The sequence below is a fragment of the Phascolarctos cinereus genome, unplaced genomic scaffold (assembly GCF_003287225.1).
Source record: "Phascolarctos cinereus isolate Bilbo 61053 unplaced genomic scaffold, phaCin_HiC Scaffold_3;HRSCAF=262, whole genome shotgun sequence".
Lineage (NCBI taxonomy): Eukaryota > Metazoa > Chordata > Mammalia > Diprotodontia > Phascolarctidae > Phascolarctos > Phascolarctos cinereus.
The window spans coordinates 111,099,657-111,121,421 of NW_027555736.1; the positions used below are offsets into that span (position 1 = coordinate 111,099,657).

Genomic DNA, 21,765 nt, shown 5'->3' on the forward strand with positions numbered 1-21,765 from the left:
ACTGAACACACCGGCTTGTAAGAGGCTTCCCAGGTCTAAGTTTTATCACTCAACCGCCATAGACCTCAGTTTTCCTCATCTATAAAATAGGAGAACTGGACCAAATGCTGTCTTAAGTCCCAACTCCACGTCAATGATTTATGATCCTACAACTGGAAATTGTAAAGAGCCTAGAGATGGGGGAAAGGGGAAGGGAGGAGACTAAATACTGGGAGAGGACATTTGGAATGCCACCAGAGCCAGCAGCCTGGCCCCGTCCGCAATGGCATGGCTCCGCCCCCTACCTCTACTCCCCACAGTTTCACCGCAGAGCCGAGACTGCACCCGCCCCTCTTCCTCCTCCTGCGCGCTGGTTCGGCCAATAGGAGGGGCACTGGTGGAAGTGTCTCGGCCAATAAGAGGGGCGGCGGTGGAGGGCGACCCTCCCGAACCCCCTCCCCCCCACCCGTGGGAGGAGTACTGGTGGCAATGCTTCGGCCAATGGGAGGGGCGGCGGCAGAGGGTGATTCGGCTTTGGGACGCCTCGCCCCCGCAGAAAATGTCCTCGGTTCGCTGCGGCTCCGGAAGACCGCGAGACGAGGCGAGGCTCGGGGCGCCGCGGGCCCCGGGGAGGCGGAGTGGCCCCGCGCCCGTGCGGTCCTCTAGCTGCGAGCCCTGCGGCCCGTGAGGGGGGCGCCCCTCGCGGCCCTTCCCGGAAAGGGCCGGGCCATGGCGGAAGAGCGGCTCGACAGCCTGGAGGGCTGGGTGGCCGTCAAGGAGAACCTGTTCTCGGAGCCCGAGCGACCCAATCTGCGCTTCATGGTGGCCTGGAACGAGGCCGAGGCCAAGTTCGCCGTGACCTGTCACAACCGGACCCTGCAGCAGCGGCTGCGGCGGCTGCGCCGCCGCGAGGGCCTCGGCCGGGCCCCGGTCGGCGGAGGCAGCGCCCCCGCCGAGGTGGAGGAAGCCGAGGCCGAGGCCGAGGCGTGCGGGCCGCTCAGCTGGGCCGGCCTCTTCTCCGCGGCCGAGCTGCAGGGAGTGCACCGGCAGCTGGCCGCCGTGAGCCCGCAGCTGGAGGCCTGCTTCCCCGCGCTGCCCCCCGAGCTCGGCCCGGGCCTGTGGGCGCTGCTCTTCCCGACCGGGCCCGCGGCCGACGAGGCGGCGCTGCAGGAGCGCTGCCGCCAGCTGGAGCTCTACCTGAGCGCCGCGGCCGACAGGTGCGGAACCAGGATGCTCCTGGACTCGCTCTTCTGCGCCGACGACGAGCCGGGGGACGAGTACTTGGAGAACCTGCCCGAATTCCGGAAGAAGACCCTGCAGGGGCACGTGGCCCGGGCCAAAGAGAGGCTCCAGGGGGTACGGCCGGCCCGCCGCACCTTGGGGCTGGGGGCGTGACGGGTCGGGCGCAGTGGCACCAAAACCCGGGGCCCATGCCTTAAGGTGCGCGTTTGGCACCTGAAAAAAGTGACAGGCACGTGGGCTCCAAACGTGGGAGGGGCTCCTTTCTACCTTCCGTAAATCCACCCAAGTAAAATCTGCCCCGCTCCGTGAACTCCCTCTCCCCTGTAGGAGGAAAGATCAGGGCATAAGCACCTGGCTCCTGGTCTTGGGGGATTGAGAGCCCATGATAAAAATCGAATTCTAGAAGGTCAGGCCTTCGCTTCGCTGCTGTCTCCAAACCCCGTCGTGAGTCATTACATTCTGTAAAGATAGTTTTACAGGAGTTTTCCATAATTAAGATGGGTAACAGTATTGTCAATCTGAGAAATAAATATTTCCAATGCAAATCCTTAAGGATGGACTTCATTGTTTGACTACAGGGAGGTTTCCATTAGCCTCACGGTTTGTGGTAAGGGTAGACGCTTAAAAAATGTCAAATGCTTTTATCCAGAAATTAGCATTGAAGTATTTTGGGAGGTATATGTTGAGAAGTATATAAGAACAGTGCCTTAACCTTTTTGTGTGTTGTAGACGCCCTTGGCAGTCTTGTTTTGTTGTTCAGTTGTGTTGGACTGTGTGAGCCCATTAGAGTTTTGGGGTTTTTTTGTTTGTTTGATTTGTGAGGCAATTTAGGGTTAAGTGACTTGCCCAGAGTCACACAGCTAGTGAGTATCATGTGTCTGAGGTCGGATTTGAACTCAGATCTTCCTGACTTCATGGCTGGTGCACCACCTAGCTACCCCTGAATTAGCATTTTCAAGGCAAAGATACTGGAGTGCCATTTCCTTCTCTGGCTCATTTTACAGATGAGGAAACTGAGGCAAACAATTGACTTGCCAAGGATCACAAAGGTAATAAGTGTCTAAGGCCAGATTTGAATTCACGAAGACGAGTCTTCCTTATTCCGGGCCTAGTACTCTATCCACTGTGCCACCTGGCTGCTTATGGCACTGTAGCAAAAACTATATAAATCCCTTCTCAGAATGTTTTTGAATGGATAATAAAGTATATAGAATTATAAAGGAAACCAATTTATATGGAAATAGTTACCAATAATTTTTTTTTTAAATTTCACAGATCCCAGGTTAAATCCTAGACTATAGATTTTGAGGTTCCTTCCAGCCTTAAATCTGATCCTTCAAACTGTGGAAGGCAGAAGACACAATCTCCTTGACTGGGCATGTGAAAATAGAAATAAAAGTTCAAAATTGTCTATAGATAGCGAACAGACAAGGAAAATGCTATAGGAGGGTTTCATAAAACAATGAAAGGGCAAATGGTGAATGAGCTTTATTCTGGACAAATAAATACAAGGAGTTTTCAGAAGCAGAATTCAAATACCTCATGGCTTATCCTGTGTTTTTGGTCAAAACCCAGGAAAGAGAGCGTTTGGTTATCATACAGTTTTTTCAGTTACCTGAAAACTTTACGATGTACTGTTGATTATTATGTCAAAAATGACGGTAATTTAACAATTCAGGTAGCATTTGTTAAGCACTTGCTGTGTGCAAGACACTGGCAGGCCTTGGGAATAGGAAGACAGTGAATCTGTAACTGCCTTCAAAGAGCTTAGATTCTACTGAAGAGAAGGTAAGAATTTATACATGTTCATGGTTAAGTAATAGCAAGACAACAACTGGATGGTAAGGCTTCTTTGTTGATAGCACCTAAGCTAAGTCTTGAAAGGAGGTAAGGGTATTGGCAAGCCAAGATGAAGCAATGTATTCCTGGTATGAAGGATGATTTATGAAAATGTGTGAGCAGAATATGAGTTTAAGGAATAGCTAAAGTTTTGTTAGCTGTAGTCTATATTGCAGTGTGTGAGAATAATGTGAAATAAAGTAGCAAATGTAAGTTATGTCTACATTCTGAAGGGTTTTAAATGCCAGGGTGAGGAATTTGCATTTTATTTAGAGGAAATAAAGAGAAGGTTTTTGAGAAAGGGATGCCAGTAGGCTTATGCCTTAGCAAGATTATCTTGGCAGGTGAGTGAATGTTGGAAGGAGAGACTGGAAAATGATTAGGGTCTGAATTAAGATGGTGGCAATGTGAATAGAGTAAAAGTAATTATTGGAAGTAGACTCAATCAGACTTGGCAGCTAATTGGATATGTGGAGTGGGAGGGAGAGGCAAGGATTACTAGAAGAATATGACCTTCAGTAACTAAGAAAATATTGGTGCTTGCAGTGGAAATAGAGAAGTCTGGAAGAGATGAAGCTTTGAAGAAGTGAATGAGCTCTGTTTTGGACATGGCTCATTTGAGAATCTAGTGGATCATCCAGGTAGAATCATCTAGTAGTCAGTTGGCAGTAAAAATAAAATTATAAAATGCTGGTATCTGGAAGGTGCATGCATTGGAAGCAGAATGAAAAGCATCCTATCCTTGCTTAAAATCATGGTGTATCCTCCAGTACTTAGTGAAGTTTTAGTCTTTGTAATGAAAAACTTCTCTGATGGAACTGGAAACACATGTGGAAGGGCAGGTAAAAAATGGTAAAGGGAACAGATATCCACATGAGGGCAAACTAAGATTAGGATTCTTTATTTTTGGAGTTATGAAGATGGGGAGGAATGGAATCAAATCTTTTGAAGTAATGAAGGCTGTGTCAAGGGTAAATCTGAAATTGTTCATCAGCTAGTCCTTTCATCTCTCAGAATGCTAGAATTTAAGAGATTCTGTTGAAAGTCATAGTTTGGGACTAAAATACATTATAGGCAGGTTTTGAAAAAATCATGGATAACATGTCTGTAACAGGTATGAATCTCTCAAGACAGAGATCTTTTAACCTTTTTTTTCGCAAACACCTTTCGCAGGCTGGTGAAGCCAGTGAACTCAGAATACTCTTTTTAAATGCATAAAATAAATATATGCAACTAAAAGAAAAACAATTTTAAAGTACAGTTATCAAATTTAAAAAAAAAGTTTATGGACCCCAGGTTAAAAACTCTTACTATAAGATGATAAAATTTAAAGCTGAGAAGGCCTCAGAGGTCACCTGGTCTTCCCCTCTTCCCTCACTTCACAGATGGAAGGTGGAGATGTTTGGGGCATATTCCCGTCTTCAAACATGACTTTGTACATTTTCACTATAAAAGACTAAATATTAGGCTAAATAGTTTAACCTTAGTATGTAATTTCTAGTGTTATGTTTTGTGTCATGTTTCAGGGAGTGAGAGATTTGGAAGGGGAATTTAATCAAATTTTACTTTTTTTAGAAATGGTAGTTAATTCATCCAACTTTGATTATACTTTCAAAATTAAGCATATATGAAAGTTTTATTATATCAAACATTTTTATGAGAATCAATGTGTTACAGTGGAAAAAATAACTGGCTTTATAGAGTTAGAGGACTTGGGTTTGTAGCGAAAGGAGAATCATGGTTTGGGAAAAATCAGTAAACACATACAATTTGTACTGAATACAATAGTCGTGGTCCTTCTATTCTGTACATTTCATAAACCTACTGTAGCTAACCTTTAAAATCCTTTTTATCTTTTAGATTATTCACAGGCATAAAAATGCTGACAAGATGATAGATTTAATGAAAGTTTATGAAGAAGAAGATGAAGCTTACCAGGAATTAGTTACTGTGGCAACAAACTTCTACCAATATTTGCTGCAGCCATTCAGGGATATGCGAGAGCTTGCAACATTATACAAGCTAGAAATTTCAGTATGTTTTCTTTCATATTCTTCTCATGTTTATTGTACTGTTTGCAAAGCAATGTTTCAGCAACTGCATTTAAATTAACAATTACATTGGCAAATTACTTTAGTTACCCATACAGAAATATTCTAGTAGTATATCTATACTGGTCTGGGAAGGGAATGGAAATTAAGTAATGATAATCTATTTTTATAATATTTTATGCTTTTCAAAGTATTTTATACTATTATCTCATTTGAGCCCTGCAGCAATTTTGCAAGTATTGCTTTCATTTCACAAATGAAATACAGAATTATTGTACAGAGGTGTCATCACTTATCTTAATTCAAAAGCAGATTAGTGGCAGAGGTCAAGAACTCTAGTTTCTTGACTCTTGGTTTATTGTACTAGCCACCATATCACTCTCTTCTCCCGCCCAACAATACACATTAAAAACCAGCCATATTTTGGTATTTTTAAAAAGTGTTCTGTACCTCAGTGCTAAACAAATATATAAATACATGCCACTCTGACTTATTTTACAAAATAAGTCTCCTTTTCATTTGTAGTTTTTGCATTATACTGTTTTTTTAATGAACTTGTTCTGCTTTTTCCTCCTCTTATGGTGTTCTTTTTATTGGTAAATTATACTTTATAGAAAAAGATTTTAAAGCTAGGCTACAATTAGAATTGCTATTTCAATATAAGTTAACTTAGATATGGAATTAGTGCTAGCAAATTTAATTAGTTGAGGAATTTACACACGTTCCACAGTTCTAAAAGAGAACTATAGAATTGCGTACAGAGGAGCTCTTGTTCATAGCCATAAAACATTCACCAACAATGTTGCTTTTCAGAATTCTCTCTATGTAAATACTGTGTTTTTGTACATAAAGAAAGCATAATTCTTTATTCATAAAAAAGAATAAAATGACTTCGTACTTTTCCTCCCAAGTAGGTAGTATACAAATTTTAGGATGTTATTATTTCCATACTAGGAGAGAAGCCAAAACTTTATGGAGAACAGTAATAATAAGTAGCTAAAATAATTCCTTCTGCCTGCTTTAGATGAGGGGCAAAGGTATTTAGAATCCTGCAAAATACGTGGCATCCACATTGCCGTTATCCACTATTAAGCTCAAGTCGTTCTTTCATTCTGTCTATAGAAGTCCTTGGAGTTTGATGAATTGGGCCCCAAGAGAATAGAGGCATTGCAGAAAGAGGCCAAAGAATGGACCAGACAGGCTGAAGAAGCTGTGACATCTATTCAGGACATCACTGTGAATTATTTTAAGGAAACAGTAAATGCATTGGCCAGTAAGCATCAGAGAATATTGTGCTAGAGCATAGACTTCTCAGCCTCCTCCCTCTTTCCCCCAAATGAACAATAATGTATGGATTACATTTCTTCCAGTGTTATTGGAGTTAAAAACTATCAGACTTAGACCAAAACACTTGACACTAGCTGTGTGACCCTGGGCAAGTCACTTAACCCCAATTGCCTAAAAAAAAAAAACTATCAGAAGCAGAATTTTGGTGTTCTCTCCTAATAGTCTCATTTTCTAACAGTAGAAATGTCATGTGGACATCTGTTTCAGTATTAGATATCTGTAAAATTGTAGCAATCAACTTTTTTATTTTTAAAGGAACAGCTTTCTCTGAACTGTGTATGACTTTGAATGACTTTCCACGCCCTTACTGAATCAGGACAGTAGTTAGGTATGGGTGAGCCACTTGACCTTATAGAAATATTTTCAAAGCTGCAGTGCACCTTGTAGGATCGTATAAGGGGAGGTCTTACTACTGACTGCCAGCTTTGCTTGGCTTCCTTACTTCCCTTTGCCCCCTACGTACACCTGTACCCTCACAAAATTCATTACAAGAATGAAGTTGTTTCTTTAAGCTCTGCAGGATTCACTGTTGCACATGTTCAGGCAAATAGGATTGAACAATGGTCAAACCATTAAACTACAACCAGATTGCCTGATTTTGGTTAAATGAAAACAAAATTAAATGTACCTGGTAAGGCTAGAAAGCAGAATTCTTTTTTTAAAATGAGTAATATGGGTTTTTAATTAACAGAATTTGGCTTTCATTGGTGTGACAGGAGGTTACTCTTAAAAACATTTTAGGTGAAATTCATTTTAAAATTGCTTTTTGTCATATTTGTTACTGAAAATTGCCACTTGCTCTTAATTGACAGGATTTATCAGCACACTGAAACTAGTTAGGTAATAAAGCAGTACATGTTTTCAAAGTGGGTTGTTTAACAGATTAATCCCTTAATGTTCGCATTTAGCAATTATAAAAAGATGGGTGCTGTATGCAACACACAAAAATCTTTTCAAAAGATTTTTTAATTCTTCTACTTTCAAAAGAAGTATGTATAGAAGGAACAACTCTTCTTTCTTCCCTCTCTGTTTTTTAAGAGTGTGGATAGGAACAAGAGCATCATTGTGATTGATTACCCATTGTGCATAGTGTTTAAAGGGAAAGATAAATAGGGGCAAATGGGCAAAAAGTGGAGGGAGGGGCCTGTATTCTAATTGTTACACAAACCTCTGATTTCTTATGAGTGTCATTTATCTTCTAAATTTTAATGCAATAGTAATGCAGAAACAGATGGAGCAGGATGAGGAAGGATTTGGCCAAGCCACCTGGGCCTTAGCTGCTCCCAGACTTGAAAAACTGAAGTACATGTTAGCAAGAGAAACTCTGCAACACAGGAGAGCCAAAGAACTGTGCTTGAATCGAAAAAGAGTTGAAATTCAAAAGAAGGTAAGGTGAAAATAAATGTAATTTTTATCTAATAGCACTGTCCCTACAATATTTGTAGCACCTTTCTTCCTAGGAGCTCAAAACATTTTTGAGGATAGTATGAAATAAGCAAATCTGAAATCACTAGAGAGCAACTTGATGCTATTCTAGGTTTTTTTTCCCATAAAGTAAGAGACAGCAAAGTCAGCATTTAACCCATTTGTGGCATATGGTTCCCTTTGTAATAATGTTAAAACTCATTACAAAAGTAGGTAAGCTACTTTGGGCAATGAGTTAATACTTTCAGGGCACTAGCACACTTTTTATTATTTGGAGATTGTAATTGATTTAATGGTGCACTGAAATAGTTTGTTGTTGATTTACTCATTGTAGTGTCATGACCATGTAACTTTTCCTGGGCTTCTATGACTTTAGTCAAAGAGGAAATTACCACTATAATACATTGTTCCCTTTCCATCAGTTTTTTAAGACAAATGTTTCACAGTTTATGAGGAAAAGCTAAAGATGGCCTCTTACAAATGGACTTGAATTAGTCACAATATACTAGCACCTGTGTCACATTAAATAGGCAAGTTACAGTAATATTTTTCTCCATATCTGCATGTATCTATTTCTTGTCAGAAAATAATTGGGAAAATCTGTAAACATACTTTTCATAATGTATTATTTTTATTGACATGATGTTCTTTTTTTATTAATAAGGTAGAAGGTCTTTCTGAAGTAGAGAAAAACATTGATGTGGTAGATGAATTAGAAATGCAGTATTATGAAGTTCAGCTTGAATTGTATGAAGTTCAGCTTGAGATATTGAAGTTTGAAGAGATGCTGCTTATTACAGAGCTAGACACTGTAAGACGACTCATAAAAGGTAACATGTATGTGTGGAGAAAACAAATTGTGTGTGGTAACTAGTAGCTGGAGACAATGTTAAATGTAATACAGTTCCTACTAATTATATACTTTGCATTAAAAATTTTAAACTAACTTTTGAAACTTAAGTTTTTAACATTTTAGATATTTAGCATCTAAGAAATGTTCTTCAAAAGGTTGAACCTTGGAGTCAGGAACACCTGGGTTCAGATTTTGCCTCACACAGAATAGCTGTGTGACTTTGTGCCAATTACTTGAGCTTTCAATACGTCAGACAGCTTTCTAAGGTTATAAGTTACAGACAAATTGTTAACCAATATTGGGGGCTGGGGAGGGGAAGGGAAGAAGTCATAGGTTTGGACAAAAATAATTTTCTTGATTTTAACTAAGTTATTTTAGTGTTTATATGTGTTAATCACAAAATGCATGTTTAAAAGTCCTCATCTTTTATAAATTGAGGACTTAATTTTAAAACTGGTTCTTATTTCTAGAAAAACAGGATGAAGTTGTATATTATGATACATGTGAAAATCCTGAGGAACTTAAAGTTGTTGATCATCTAGTGGGACAACAGAATTCCCAGATTTCAGAAATGAAGACACTCAAGCGGCAATCCCAGCAGCTAGAGTCCAAGCGAGGGGCCATTTGTGCAAGAAGAGCCTATCTCAGGAACAAAAAAGTAAATGCGTTTGTGGAATCTTTTTCTCTTCCTTTCCTGTGATTTCCAGTTATTGGTGGATAAAAATGCATTAAAAACTTAGGTTTGTAGCAAGACAGTAACTGTAGAAGAATGTATGCAATGATATCGTATTTCCAGTTACTAAATACGTATTTAAGTTTCTTCTTATAAGCTCTTCTTTCGGGTTCCTTAGTGAATTAGTATTGGTTACAAAAATTACCAATTACTATAATAGGAATTCGCCACAATTTATTTATAATGTCTTGTGATTTTAAAAAAATGGACTTATTGCTGAGAATACCTGTAGGGAATGCTTACAAGTATACTTTACTGGTTTTTTAATTAGCTATTGTAAAAAAATTGTTATTTTAAAATATATATTATTGAAATAACATTCTTCATCTCATCTGCCTTTAAAATGAAATTTCGTTTTCCTAATGTCAGTGAGATTTTTTTTTCTTTAAAATATCTTTATACAGATGAAGCTTAAAATATTTAAAGAATTGTCTCACTCTAATGACAAGAAAAGCAACCCCCCCAGGCTGTTTCCAGTGGACTTTGGGTGTGTCAAGTGGGTCAGGTTATGACTTAGTAAGCTTAATCATGTTTGTTGAGTTTTGAGTTGTTGTTCAGTCGTGTGCAACTCTTTGTATTCCCATTTGGGGTTTTTTTTGGGCAAAGATACTGGAATGGTTTGCCATTTTCTTCTCCAGCTCATTTTACAGATGAGGAACTGAGGCAAACAGAGTTAAGTGACCTCCTCAGGGTCACACAGCTAGTAAGTGTCTGAGGCCAGATTTGAACTCAGGAAGTTGGGTCTTCCTGACTCCAGGTTGGGCAGCCTATCCACTGTACCAGCAGCTGCCCTCTTGAGTTGTCCCACTCTAAATGAGCAGAGCATGACACAAGTGGATAAGGAGAATTTGAATAATAACAATTCACTTTCCAAAGTCATAGTTCCTGTATTTAGGAACTACTTTTCCAACAGGTGCCTTCTCTCATACAATTTATAGAATTTTTGAGGTTGAAAGAGATGGAGACTTGTGAAGAGGTACAGGCTTCAGTGGTTAGTAGTTACTGGTGATCAGGAACATCTGCTCTAACCTCCTCCGACAGCCTTCCAAGACAGGGAAAATGTTTCTAACATGTGAGGTTGAATTTTAGAACATATCCTTCAAGACAGTATTATAAATGGTGGTCAGATGTAGTTGAATGATAACTTGATAAATTCAAGGTCATATATAAGGCTACATAAAATATCTTTTGCATTTAATCATATTATTAATACTGTACTTCAGGTATGTTATTAGTAAAATGGACTTAAATTATTGATAAATGTTGTTTTGGCACAAGAAATATTTCCAAACAAACCCATTTACAGAGTACATTTCCAGAGGGAAAAAACAGATTATTGATTATTAACATAAAGGAAGGTATATATGGATGTGTATATGCAAGCACATAGAAATATATATACACACATGATGGAATCCTATTAAAGCTGCCCCCCAGCCCCAATATTCTAACTTCCTTATGGGCCCTACTAAACAGCAGGCCCACTGCCCCTACCTAGCTACTGCCCCCACCACCCCCAACTCAATATCCTAACTTCTTCGTATATGCCTCACTGCTCACTAGAACAATAGGTACGTCCATGAATTCATATTTCCCACAGAAACAGCAGGCGTGTCCATGTGATGGGATCCCAGTTACTGCCCCCAGACCCATTCCTCATATTTCCCACAGAAGCAGCAGGTATGTCCATGCACTCAATCATAATCACATACGTCTAGTCTCAGACAGCACCACAATACTTAGGCAATCGGAAAGCAGCACTACCAGTATGCCTAAGCAGGATGTGGACCCCAAAACAATAGAAGGGACTTTTCCTAAGTAGGTACCTGCACAGTAATAGCAAAAGCTGTCCTTTAGATGAACTTATGATGTAGAGAGGCTTATTATATCATTATCATACATACATACCCCCTCAAATGGGTATTTCTGTATGCATTATGGGAAATTGCACACCCAGTTCCACTGAGGCTGGGCCCCCTCCCCTATTACCTCATCCCTTAACAAATCCCTCTTGCCTTTTAAATATTCATAATTTCCATTATGTAATTGCATCTTTACCCTATAAAAGTCTGTCTTGCTTTTACTAAAGCTGCTGGTTCCTCTTGGAACTTAGCCCACTTCATGACAGGCGTTAATCTCAATAAATGCCTTTACTTGAATTAGAAGTGGTCTGACTCTGAATTTTTTGAGACAGTCCCACTATAAAACACCATGAAACCCCAATCGTTTTTGGCGTCCCTGGGTGGACAGTCTCTGACTCTGACCTCCTCCCCCAAACCACAACACAGAGGTATATCAGTATAATCTGTAGAGATAGATATATCCTGGATAGTATGGCACTAACACTGAGCATTGTATTTGACCAGAGTTTTGTTACTTCTTAGTGTTTATTTTATTTACATTTTTATATTATTATTCATTTGGCTCTGTTTTCTTCACTCTGCATCACTTCATACAAACTTTTTTGTTTTTCAGAATTCTTTGTATTCTTCATTCCTTGGGATGAAGTAATAGTCCATTCCCCAATTATCCAGTATAAGTTTTGTTTACAGCTTTTTGTTAGGCTTACCAGCTGCCCTGTGTCTTTTACCACCACTTTTAGCCCCTTTGGAACACAGGCTACTCCCAGTCTAGGGAATTGCCCAATAAATCTCATATGCGTTTTGGTGGAGAATCTCTTCTTTTGTTTCTCAAAGTACTGGGTAACATTGTGTAGAACGAGGCGCTGTTGAGCTATAATGGAAACTTGTGCTAATTGAGTGTCTTGAGCAGCAACCTAGAAAATAGAATCGTTTTTAACCTACTTTTTAAAACATAGCCCACAGAAATAAGAGTCAAATTGAGTTTTGTATTTGTTTTATCATGACAGGATCAGTGCAAGGAAAGTCATCATCGAAAATTGCAGCAGGCACAGGAAAACATAAAGCAATTTTATCAGCATCATAATATTCAGATGGTGAGTAGCTAAAGAAAATTGCCTAATCAGTTTGCCACTACACACTAGCATAGCATTGAAATAAAGAAAATGAAACCTTCAGTTTTCTTCCATGACTAGTGCTCTGAACATTTGTCAGGTGGAATGGTTGGAATGATACAGGTTAGGAGATTTAGGCACAGTTGTGTTTCATGACAGAGGTAAGCATTTTAAAGATTTTGAATGTGTACGTGTTTTTTAAATACAGAAAAGAAACAAGAGAAAAGAAGAGGAGAAGGAAAAACAGGAGTGGATAAACCAAGAACGACAGAAAACACTTCAACGCCTAAAATCATTTAAAGAGGTAAATTCTTGAAATAATTATCTCATTTATATTTTGGAGAAGTTTTTATGAGAGAAAGATAAATAATCTAAATTCAATTCAGCAAACATTTAAGGGCCTACTGTGTGCTAGAGATATAGAGATGAGAAATGGCAGTTTATAATCTCATTTCTTTTACTGCAACTATCATCAGTGATCTAAATTTAGAAAATAGAAGCCATACTCGCTCTCTCCTTCCCTCTCTTCCTCCCACTTCCCCCTCCCCACTCACTCCATTCACCACTGTGTCTCTGGCCAGAGAGGATGTTGGGCTCACTGCTCCCCAGCTCCCTGGCCCTCTCCCTACTGCTGGTCACCGGCTCCGTGCTCCAGGGCCCAAGTGTCAGAACATGCAAGCCCAGTCTGGACAGGAGCAGAAGTAGAGAATGCAGTTTTTAAGAGAAAGAGAGAGACAGAAGAAAACATAACAGTAATTCAAGAAGAAAAGCAGGATTCAAGAATGAGGAGTGAGTCTTCATTTAAGGAGCATCTGGAAGACTAGAATCTGTCAGGAAGAATAAAACAGACCAGGAACCACCTTAAAGTAAATTAAACCTCTAAATTAAAATAATGATGGAAAAATCACCTATTGTAAATGACTTGCAGATTGATGTTTTTAAAGAAATACTATTCTCATGTATTTATCACTTTTCAGTGTTTATCATATGGAATTGTTTAGCCGAAAAAAAAGTTAAAAATTTGGTACATGACAAGAAGTATGGATATTTTTGTATGTTTCTTAAATTTAGTTGAATTCCTTATCTATCTAGACCTTAGTCTAGATTGACATTCCTAGGCAAGGTTAGGTTTTCATAATTTATTATTTTTTTGTTTGAAGAGCATTTCATTTGATTCAAGCAAACAAATTCTGAATTTCTCGTAACTATTAAGGACTTATTTTAGGAAGGCAAAAAACAAGCCTTCCAAAATTAGATGACTACTAAGATATTTATGCTTCATATGTCCCCAACTATAATACTTTTACTATTTTGAAGCTATGGATTTTTACATTACAAGGAGCTATCTAATAAACAGGTAAAGTGTCTGCTGCATTATAAGAATTTTTTTCAGTACCAGTTTGTGAGAATTACTTAGGGATAAATTTGAGAGTTGTTGAAATTTAATTTAAATTTAAATTTAAGAAAGAAAAGAAAAGCCATGGGGTCAAAAGGATGTTCCGAAAAACCATTATTTCTGTTGAAGAAACAGAATATTAAGTCTCAGATGTATAAGTAAAGTAGAATTAAGAGACCTTAATACCATAGCTGATTTAAGTAGGGCTCCAACTTAAAGCATTAGCTGTTGATCAAGATAAAATTGCTTACTGGCCAGTACTGGGATATATTGCAAGGCACCAGGAGATACTAACAATCTTTAGTATGTGGCCAGATAGAATCAGCTTATTTTCATAATTTTTTTTAAACCTTCTGTGATTTTTAAAACCTTTTTCTCATCTTGGAGTCCTTGTAGCTCTGCATAACTGATTCTTTATGAGTTACCATTACACGTGTGTCTTGGACTCGTTTTCCCTTTCTGTTAGATAAATGCTCTTTTTGAGTTGCATGTACAATGCGGGCTTTGTAGTCTGAGGTAATTGCTTAGAGCAGATGAATTAATGAATATTAAAAAAGTTATCAGCCATTCTCCAAATTGTCCCTGCTAAGTTCTTTGTAAGTTTTAGTGTCATCTTGAAGGAGCTAAGGGAGCTTGTCATGAGGGGATCTGAGTCGTGGTGCTCAGTTTTTGACTTGGCACCTATTTGACCCATGGCAAGAGGCTTCAGTACTCGAACATGTCTCCTAGAACACCAGGAGAAAACTGCCTTACTACATATATTACAGGGAGGTTGAGGAGAAAGTGCTGTACAACTATAAGTTATTTTGTCTGAGAGTAGACTTACAAGTATCCAAGGATGGTTTACTTCTAGTAGAAGATTGCTTTTGTAAACTGGAATAAGACTGGACCCAAGCCTTTTGCCCTGGTAACGTTGGGCAAAGTATTTAATTTCTGTAAAGTGGAGTTAATAATACGTCAGCTATCGCTGTCAAGGTTGATGGAAGGAAAACCATTTGTACACTTGAAAGTGCTACACAAATGGGAATTGTTGTTTCTTGTGTTAAATTTTGTTGTTGGCATGTTTAGCAAATTTTTAATGTTACTCTTTTCTTTTTTAGAAATGTCCAGTTCAGTTTGTGCTTAAAACATCTTGTTCAAAACCAGTTAGTCCAAAATTGCCCAAAGATATTTCCCAGAAAATCTCATCACCAGCTTCTCAACCACTGTCAATAGTCCATTTATCTTCTAAGCAAACAAGAAACACTCCTTCATCCAGAGTCAGAGGTTTGAAAACATCTAAATATAAAGACAGTCCTGGAAGTACCTCTGTTCAGATTTTCGTTCCATTTGGAGACCCAGCACATCCAGAATCCAGCAAAGAACTGATGTCACCACCAGCACCACCTCTTCTTCCTCCTCCTCCTCCTCCTCCCCCACCACCACCACCACCACCTCTTCCTTCTCCCTCACCACTTTCATTTCCTTTGCCTCGGCACTTGATGGCACCTGGGAAGGATGATGATCAGCCACTTCCCCTGGTCTGTGAATCAACTGCTGAAAGATTATATGATTCCTCTAAAAGTTCTTTAAACCACTGTACAGGTAAATATTTGGAATTTCTGTCTCTCGCTATGATAATTTAGACTTCTGTTTCCTATTTCTGGAATTGTCACTGTATCCCCAGTTTAGAACAGGGCCCTAAATTCATTCTGATGTAAAAATATTCCAGGGGTTTCTGTCTTACACTGTTAACAATTTTTTTTTTTAAATCATGCAGCCCTTCAGTATTGAGTTTGATAGATTATATTGACAAGTCTGTCTTCTGTTAAGATAGTTATTGATAAATACCACTTTGAAGAATTAAATGATTTGGAATCTTTCAGGGTATTAATGAATCTGTCTTTACTACCAGTTGAGTGTGCTGATTTATGATCCTGAGGAGCTGTTTGTTATTTGGTATGAACTTGTGTCAGTTAGTTACAATATTGTGATTCCTCAACTTTTGTTATTTGTAAGGAGAATTTAGTTCTTACTTTTCTAAAGGAAAATTAGTATGTTTTACTTTGGAAAATAATTGTCATAAAACTCCTGGTTTTGGCTAATTTAACTGAGGGATAAGTAGAACATCCTTTTTATTTCAACTTTTGTTATAGAAAATTTTTTCTAAAATAGATAGGTACACTTTCCTGCCTTAGTAAAAATACAAAGGGAACATGATCAGCTTGTTATTTATTAAGGTGAGGATCTTGATCATCAGTAGAATAATTTCATTCTGAATACATTTTCATAACAGCTATAATTTTAGACCATTAGGATAAACCCTAGCAACTGCAGAGGTGTTTTAACAGTGTTTATATTCCAGCATGCTGAGCATATTGTGAGTACCTGACAGATACTTGCTGAAGTGAACCAAGTTTGTTTTCTTGTCATTTTGTATTTATTCTTCAAGCATTTATTGACTGTTACCTGTAGGCAAGGCCCTGCGTTAATACAAAAGTATTCCCTGCCCTTGATTCTTGTTATCTGGGTTCTAGGTCATCAAAGACTTTATTGTAGCTATGTTTTATATTATTATGTGCCATGTAAAATTTCAGTACTATTACTGTGAAACTAAATTGCATGTTTGAGTGGCATTATTCTTACAAGTGATGAAAGAAAGCAAAAGTACCTAAAAGTTTACACTATATACAGATCTTTATAAAGCAGTAGCAATTTGGCCTTAGAACACAAAGTTTCTACATGTTATACAGAAAAGAAAATTAGATCACAGGGGTGAGAAACAATCACCAAAATAATTGGACCTTGACTATAAAATCTTTTCATTCCCAGAACCAAACTGTGAATTCAATTTACAAGTTTAAATCCAAAGTAAAATCATGTTCAGCTAGTCGTAGCAAATCTCAAGAGTTACCAACCAGTAGACCTGGACTTAGAAGCTTTTCCCTGATAAAGTTCCACGCCCGATGCTGCCGCCACCTCCCTTCCTCTCCCTACCAAAACACATCAACCCATAAATATGAACCACTTGCCAGAGTTGCCAGCAAAGCTCTCTCACTATTCAGATGTGTTATTGTTTCCACCTTTCTCTCCATGCTGTCCCCATCTTTTCATAATGACCTTCCTAATGATTTTAGGGAAATGAATAGCAGCTCCAGTAGCTCCTCTTCACAAAAAGTGGGGGCCCCAGCTTAGTCTATAGCAGAGGTGGGGAACTGAGGCCTCGAGGCCACATGCGTCCCTCTAAGTCCCCAAGTGCAGCCCTTTGACTGAGTTCAAACTTCACAGAACAAATCCTCTTAAAAGGATTTGTTCTGTAAAACTTGGACTCAAAGGGCTGCACCCAAGGACCTAGAAGGCCACATGTGGCCTCGAGGCCTCAGGTTCCCCACCCCTGGTCTATGATTTGCTGCTACACTTCTAATTCCTCAAGTGTAGCATGAGTGGGTACTCACCAAAATGCAGTGGAGGCACCAGTCCTGTTGTGTCTACATTGTGTCAGACCTAGAAAATGGGCCTTCCATAACTGAGCTGCTCATTGGATCTTTTCACTTGTAGAGATCAACTGACTTCAGGCTTGCAGAATAAAACTGAGTTTGTGCCTAAGATTTTAGCCTAGAGAAGTACAGCTTTGTGAACTGGAAATAGAATACAGGGCATGCTATATAAATGAACCACAGAGAATTTTATCTTTTTCTGTTTTATCTTTTTTAATCTGTTTTTTCTCTTATCTATCTTTATTTTTCAGGGCTTGTTGAAAAAATAAAAATAAGAATATTTCCACTTATATGGAACATGTGTAGATTAGAAAAAGGAGAGCCAGAGTTGTTAGAGGGAGTGTTTCCATTGCATTGGAGACAGGGTTTACAATTTAATGGTTTAGTCATGCCTCAGTCTGCTGTGGCTCTTTTGGGGTCACTTTAACCTTTTTTTGGTTCTCATAAGAAGCCTAATATAAAGTTTATACACATTAGAAGAAAGTAAGCATTTCTGGTGAATGAACTAAATTACTTTGTCTAAGAAAATAATAATACTGCTACCATTATATCAGCATCTGTTCTGTATTGCTCATGGATTTGAATTAGAGGAGTTAGCTGTAGGGTGAAGGGTCATTTCTAAGAGATCTGCAGGGGGAGCTGCAACATTACCACCATTAACTCATGGATTGTTGGCTGACCCTTAAATCATTTTACATGTAAACATACTTCTGTCTAAATAATGTAAATGAGAATACTGCATGTAAACCAGCTTTGGGCAAGCTTTTTGCTTTTATAATAATTATTACTGGTTTTAATCTGTTGCAGGAACTATGGATAAAGTTTTGGCTTCTTTAAAGCATGGTGAAATGCTTCTCCGCAAAGTAGAGAAGCCCACTCTGCCCACTCCAGGAGCTTCAGTCCGAGATAGCATTCTGGCTGCTATAAAGCAAGGGGTTAAGTTGAAGAAGGTTCGTCAAGAACCCGTCACAGACGTCAACAAAGAGTCACCCAGTGAGCTGGAAAGAAGCATCAAGGCAGCTCTCCAGAGAATTAAGAGAGTGTCTGCTGACTCTGAGGAGGATGACAGTGGCGAGCAGAATAACACAGAATGGGACACTTAATCTGATTTATTGAGGCCAGAGGTTTGCTGGAATAATGGAGTGCTCAGGATAAAGCAGCATAACCACGTGGGGACTTTGGAGAAGCATATGTACTCAGGGAAGGACAGCCTCCATAATTATTTTTTAAGAAGAGCAGCATTTTATGCACAAGAACCACGTTGCAGGGGTTTTCATTATTTTCATTGTTATCAAATAGAGTATGCATGATTTTTTAATTTTTTCATTCACAGATTAACCAAAGCACCTTTAGATTACATTTTGTGGGTGAGGTTTCTGAACAGCCCCCGGGGAGGGGGGGGAACCACGTTCAAGATGCATATCTGGTATGTTTTACCACAAAATAAATTGAAAAGTGTAAACTCTTCAGTAAATACTTTAGATAATGAAAATAAACAGCCACCCCCTCGCCCTCCTCAACTGTGTGCACTTTAGAGAGGAAAGGAAGAGAATTGAGATTAAAGAAACTGGCAGACTTTGTTGGCACAAGAGACTAGTACTTATCCATTAAGCCACGTGCAGTATAGAATGTGTTACACTCAGATTCTGGAGTGTGTTTCACATCAGAAAAGTAAACATTGCCATTTTACCTTACTGGCGAGGGAAGAGGAGTTTTTTAGAGGTTGGACAGTTTTTGCTGTGGTTCAAAAATAGTGCAGTTATATAATTGAAGTGATTGTGTGTATCAACATTTTAATTTGTTAAAGCTGAATAATTTATTATAAGTAACTAGAGTAATTTGATGGCACTTGGGAAACATTTTAAATATAGTATAAAGATAATTTATGTTATATTCTCTAGCATATCTGTGCACAGAACTGTTTTCAGTACCTCAGTGTTACATTTATGGAGAATGGAAAGCTTATAATACCTTAACTGGTGTAATTTTGTAATATGTGGCTACTAATTCTTTAACATTTCCAATGTAAAACTGGCAGCATATGAGGTTTAAAATTCAATAGGATTTCAACTGAGCCTTTGTTTGGCATGTACAATTTTATTGGGGGGAAAAGTTTTAAATCATGTAGTTAATGTGGGTGGGAAACATTTCCTCTCCGGAAATAGCTGCTCTTGGAAATCATGTTCCCCCTTTCTGGTATTTAAACATTATTATTAAATGAGGAAGTGTGTCCTAACTGCCCCATTAAACACCTTGTTTTTGTCTGCAGGGGATGGATACTCTAGTGATAGGTAGAATTTGGCTCACACAGTTTTTACTGTGTCAAAAAACACAGTTTGCTAGTTTAAAAACATTTTATATGAAAAAGTGGATTTCATATATTTTGTGTTTAATTTATAGTAACATTTTGGTTAAGCTTATGTAATTTAAAATGCACCTTCACCAGCTCTCTATCTAGAATGTTGACAAGTGCCTTTTTGTTGGGGAGAAAATGTGGTGCCTTGGTAATCAGTTTTATACTTGATTATAGGATGATAGAGCTTTCTGTGTTTTGTAACAAAGGCCAAATTGAAATTAAAATGTTTTAACAATGAAGCAGGACATGTACTTTTTTTCATTTAGTTATATTTGTTTAATTCTAATTCTATGACATACTTCTATAGACCATTGCCATGGGATTTTTCTTTTTTTATCAGTCTAAAAGACAGGCTTCTTGGGAAGAAAAAGAAACCCTTTGCTATGGCTTAGGAGTTGCTCTACACATTAGTGAAGTTTGTGAAGATTTATATTGCATTCTAAAAAGTTACTTAAAAAATAAAACTTTAGGAACCGATTACAGGACTTCTTTGTTCATTCACCAGATTTCAATGAAGAAGGGCAATATGGCACACTTGAAAGCATCGACCGGACAGGACTCCTGGCTTCCAGTCCTAGCTGTGCCGTTGAAGAGCTTGTATGACCTGGGGCAAATCACCTGTACTCCCTCTACTGCAGTTTTCATATTTGTCAAATGAGAAACAAGCATCTAGTTGGACTGGAAGGACTATTAAAATTCTAATTAAATGATAATGTAATAATAGATTGTGTTGTGCTATTATATGTTTAACAGTCAGCTCTCTGGAGAGGAAAATGTACTTATGCTTTTAAGTTTAATCTATATTATTAACATTTTCTCCATCACCTTAAATCTAGACAATCAACAAAACATTTAAGCCCTGATTTGTTGTGTTTGCTGATTTCTAAGGTGTAGGTGTTCACACTGAAAATTTAACAATTGACTCTCAAGCCAGTTTGAGCTGGCTCCAACACAGCCCTGCAAATGGGTATTTCTATATGTTGTATAAGATGTACTATTGCCTGTCCCACAAAGATTATCATTCCTCTGTGTCAGTACTGCAGGCTGCTCAACTAGCTGCTATGGCTCAGGGAAATACAGGTCCAGATAAGGCCCAACTTTAATGCTGTGCTTTTCAGGTCCCATCTTAAGTGTTATTTTCAGTTTGGCATGCCATATTTGAAGAGGAATGTTGACAAACTAGAGAGTCCATTGGAAGGCATTCAAAGCAGTTGGGGAGGCCTTGAAACCATGTTGTACAAGAATCATTTGAAATTACTGAATTAGACTAATGGAAGATGATATTATCTTCCAAAATTAAAAAAAAATTCTACTGTTGGGGTAGGCTGGTTCAATTTTATTTGAGAAAAAAAAGTGGGCTTGAGTCTCAAAACGATAGAACTAAGGCAATAAGTGGAATTTATAGAGTGGCAATTTTTTAGTTCAAAGAAGGAATGAACTGTTTAAAAATGAGTGTGGTCAAACAATGAAATGGGCTGCCTCAGGAAATAGCTTACTCTTTAGGAGAGATGCAATGAGGCTGGATGATTTATAGGGATGTAGCAACAAAGGCTTCTGTGTTGAGTTGGAGATAAGATTAAATCATCCAGGGTCCTTTCCAACTCATGTTTTCATTCTAAACATCTGTCTTGAATATTAAAATGAATAGTGTAATCACCCTACCTTTCTTCTAATATTTTCACGGTGATAAGATCTTTTTTTAGTTTGAAAATTATGGGCAGGCTTTCTCCTATAATTGGACAAATTCTAAATATGATTTTTAAATGAGATCAAAATTTGCGGCCCAATGATTTCTACCCATGGGTCCTAATTCTGTCCTCTGAAATACATCTATATGACAGCTTTTCAGAAGTAGAAGGCATTTGTCATGTTTCACTAGTTATTGTTTGCAGGCTAAACATCTCCATTTCCTTAAAGTCTTTATATGATATGGTGTCCAGACCCCCTCACCATATAGTATTCCAAATATGGTTATACACATATAATATATATCTATACATATATATATTTGTATACAAATATAGTATATATACGTTCTTCAGAGCAGCTATCATTTAAACAAAGTTTTACTGATGGATTTTATTTTTGCATCAT

General features: G+C 38.4%; 1 protein-coding gene across 1 annotated transcript; it reads left to right on the forward strand.

Annotated features, from left to right (window-relative positions):
• Window positions 1–607: 607 nt before the first annotated feature.
• WHAMM (WASP homolog associated with actin, golgi membranes and microtubules) lies at window positions 608–19,910 on the forward strand. Its single transcript, XM_020966368.2, has 10 exons — window positions 608–1,335; window positions 4,921–5,094; window positions 6,234–6,384; window positions 7,676–7,845; window positions 8,548–8,713; window positions 9,207–9,394; window positions 12,339–12,425; window positions 12,652–12,747; window positions 14,940–15,423; window positions 18,123–19,910. The coding sequence occupies exons 1-10, from the start codon at window positions 709–711 to the stop codon at window positions 18,416–18,418; spliced, it is 2,439 nt and encodes an 812-aa protein (XP_020822027.1). The 5' UTR covers window positions 608–708; the 3' UTR covers window positions 18,419–19,910.
• Window positions 19,911–21,765: the final 1,855 nt, after the last annotated feature.

What these genes read in the sequence shown, in the direction of transcription:
- WHAMM (XM_020966368.2), top strand. Translation starts at nt 709, where the DNA reads ATGGCGGAAGAGCGGCTCGACAGCCTGGAGGGCTGGGTGGCCGTCAAG. An exon ending in CCAAAGAGAGGCTCCAGGGG is followed by an intron (nt 1,336 to 4,920) that starts GTACGGCCGGCC and finishes TTTATCTTTTAG; the next exon opens with ATTATTCACAGGCATAAAAA. An exon ending in CCTATCTCAGGAACAAAAAA is followed by an intron (nt 9,395 to 12,338) that starts GTAAATGCGTTT and finishes TTATCATGACAG; the next exon opens with GATCAGTGCAAGGAAAGTCA.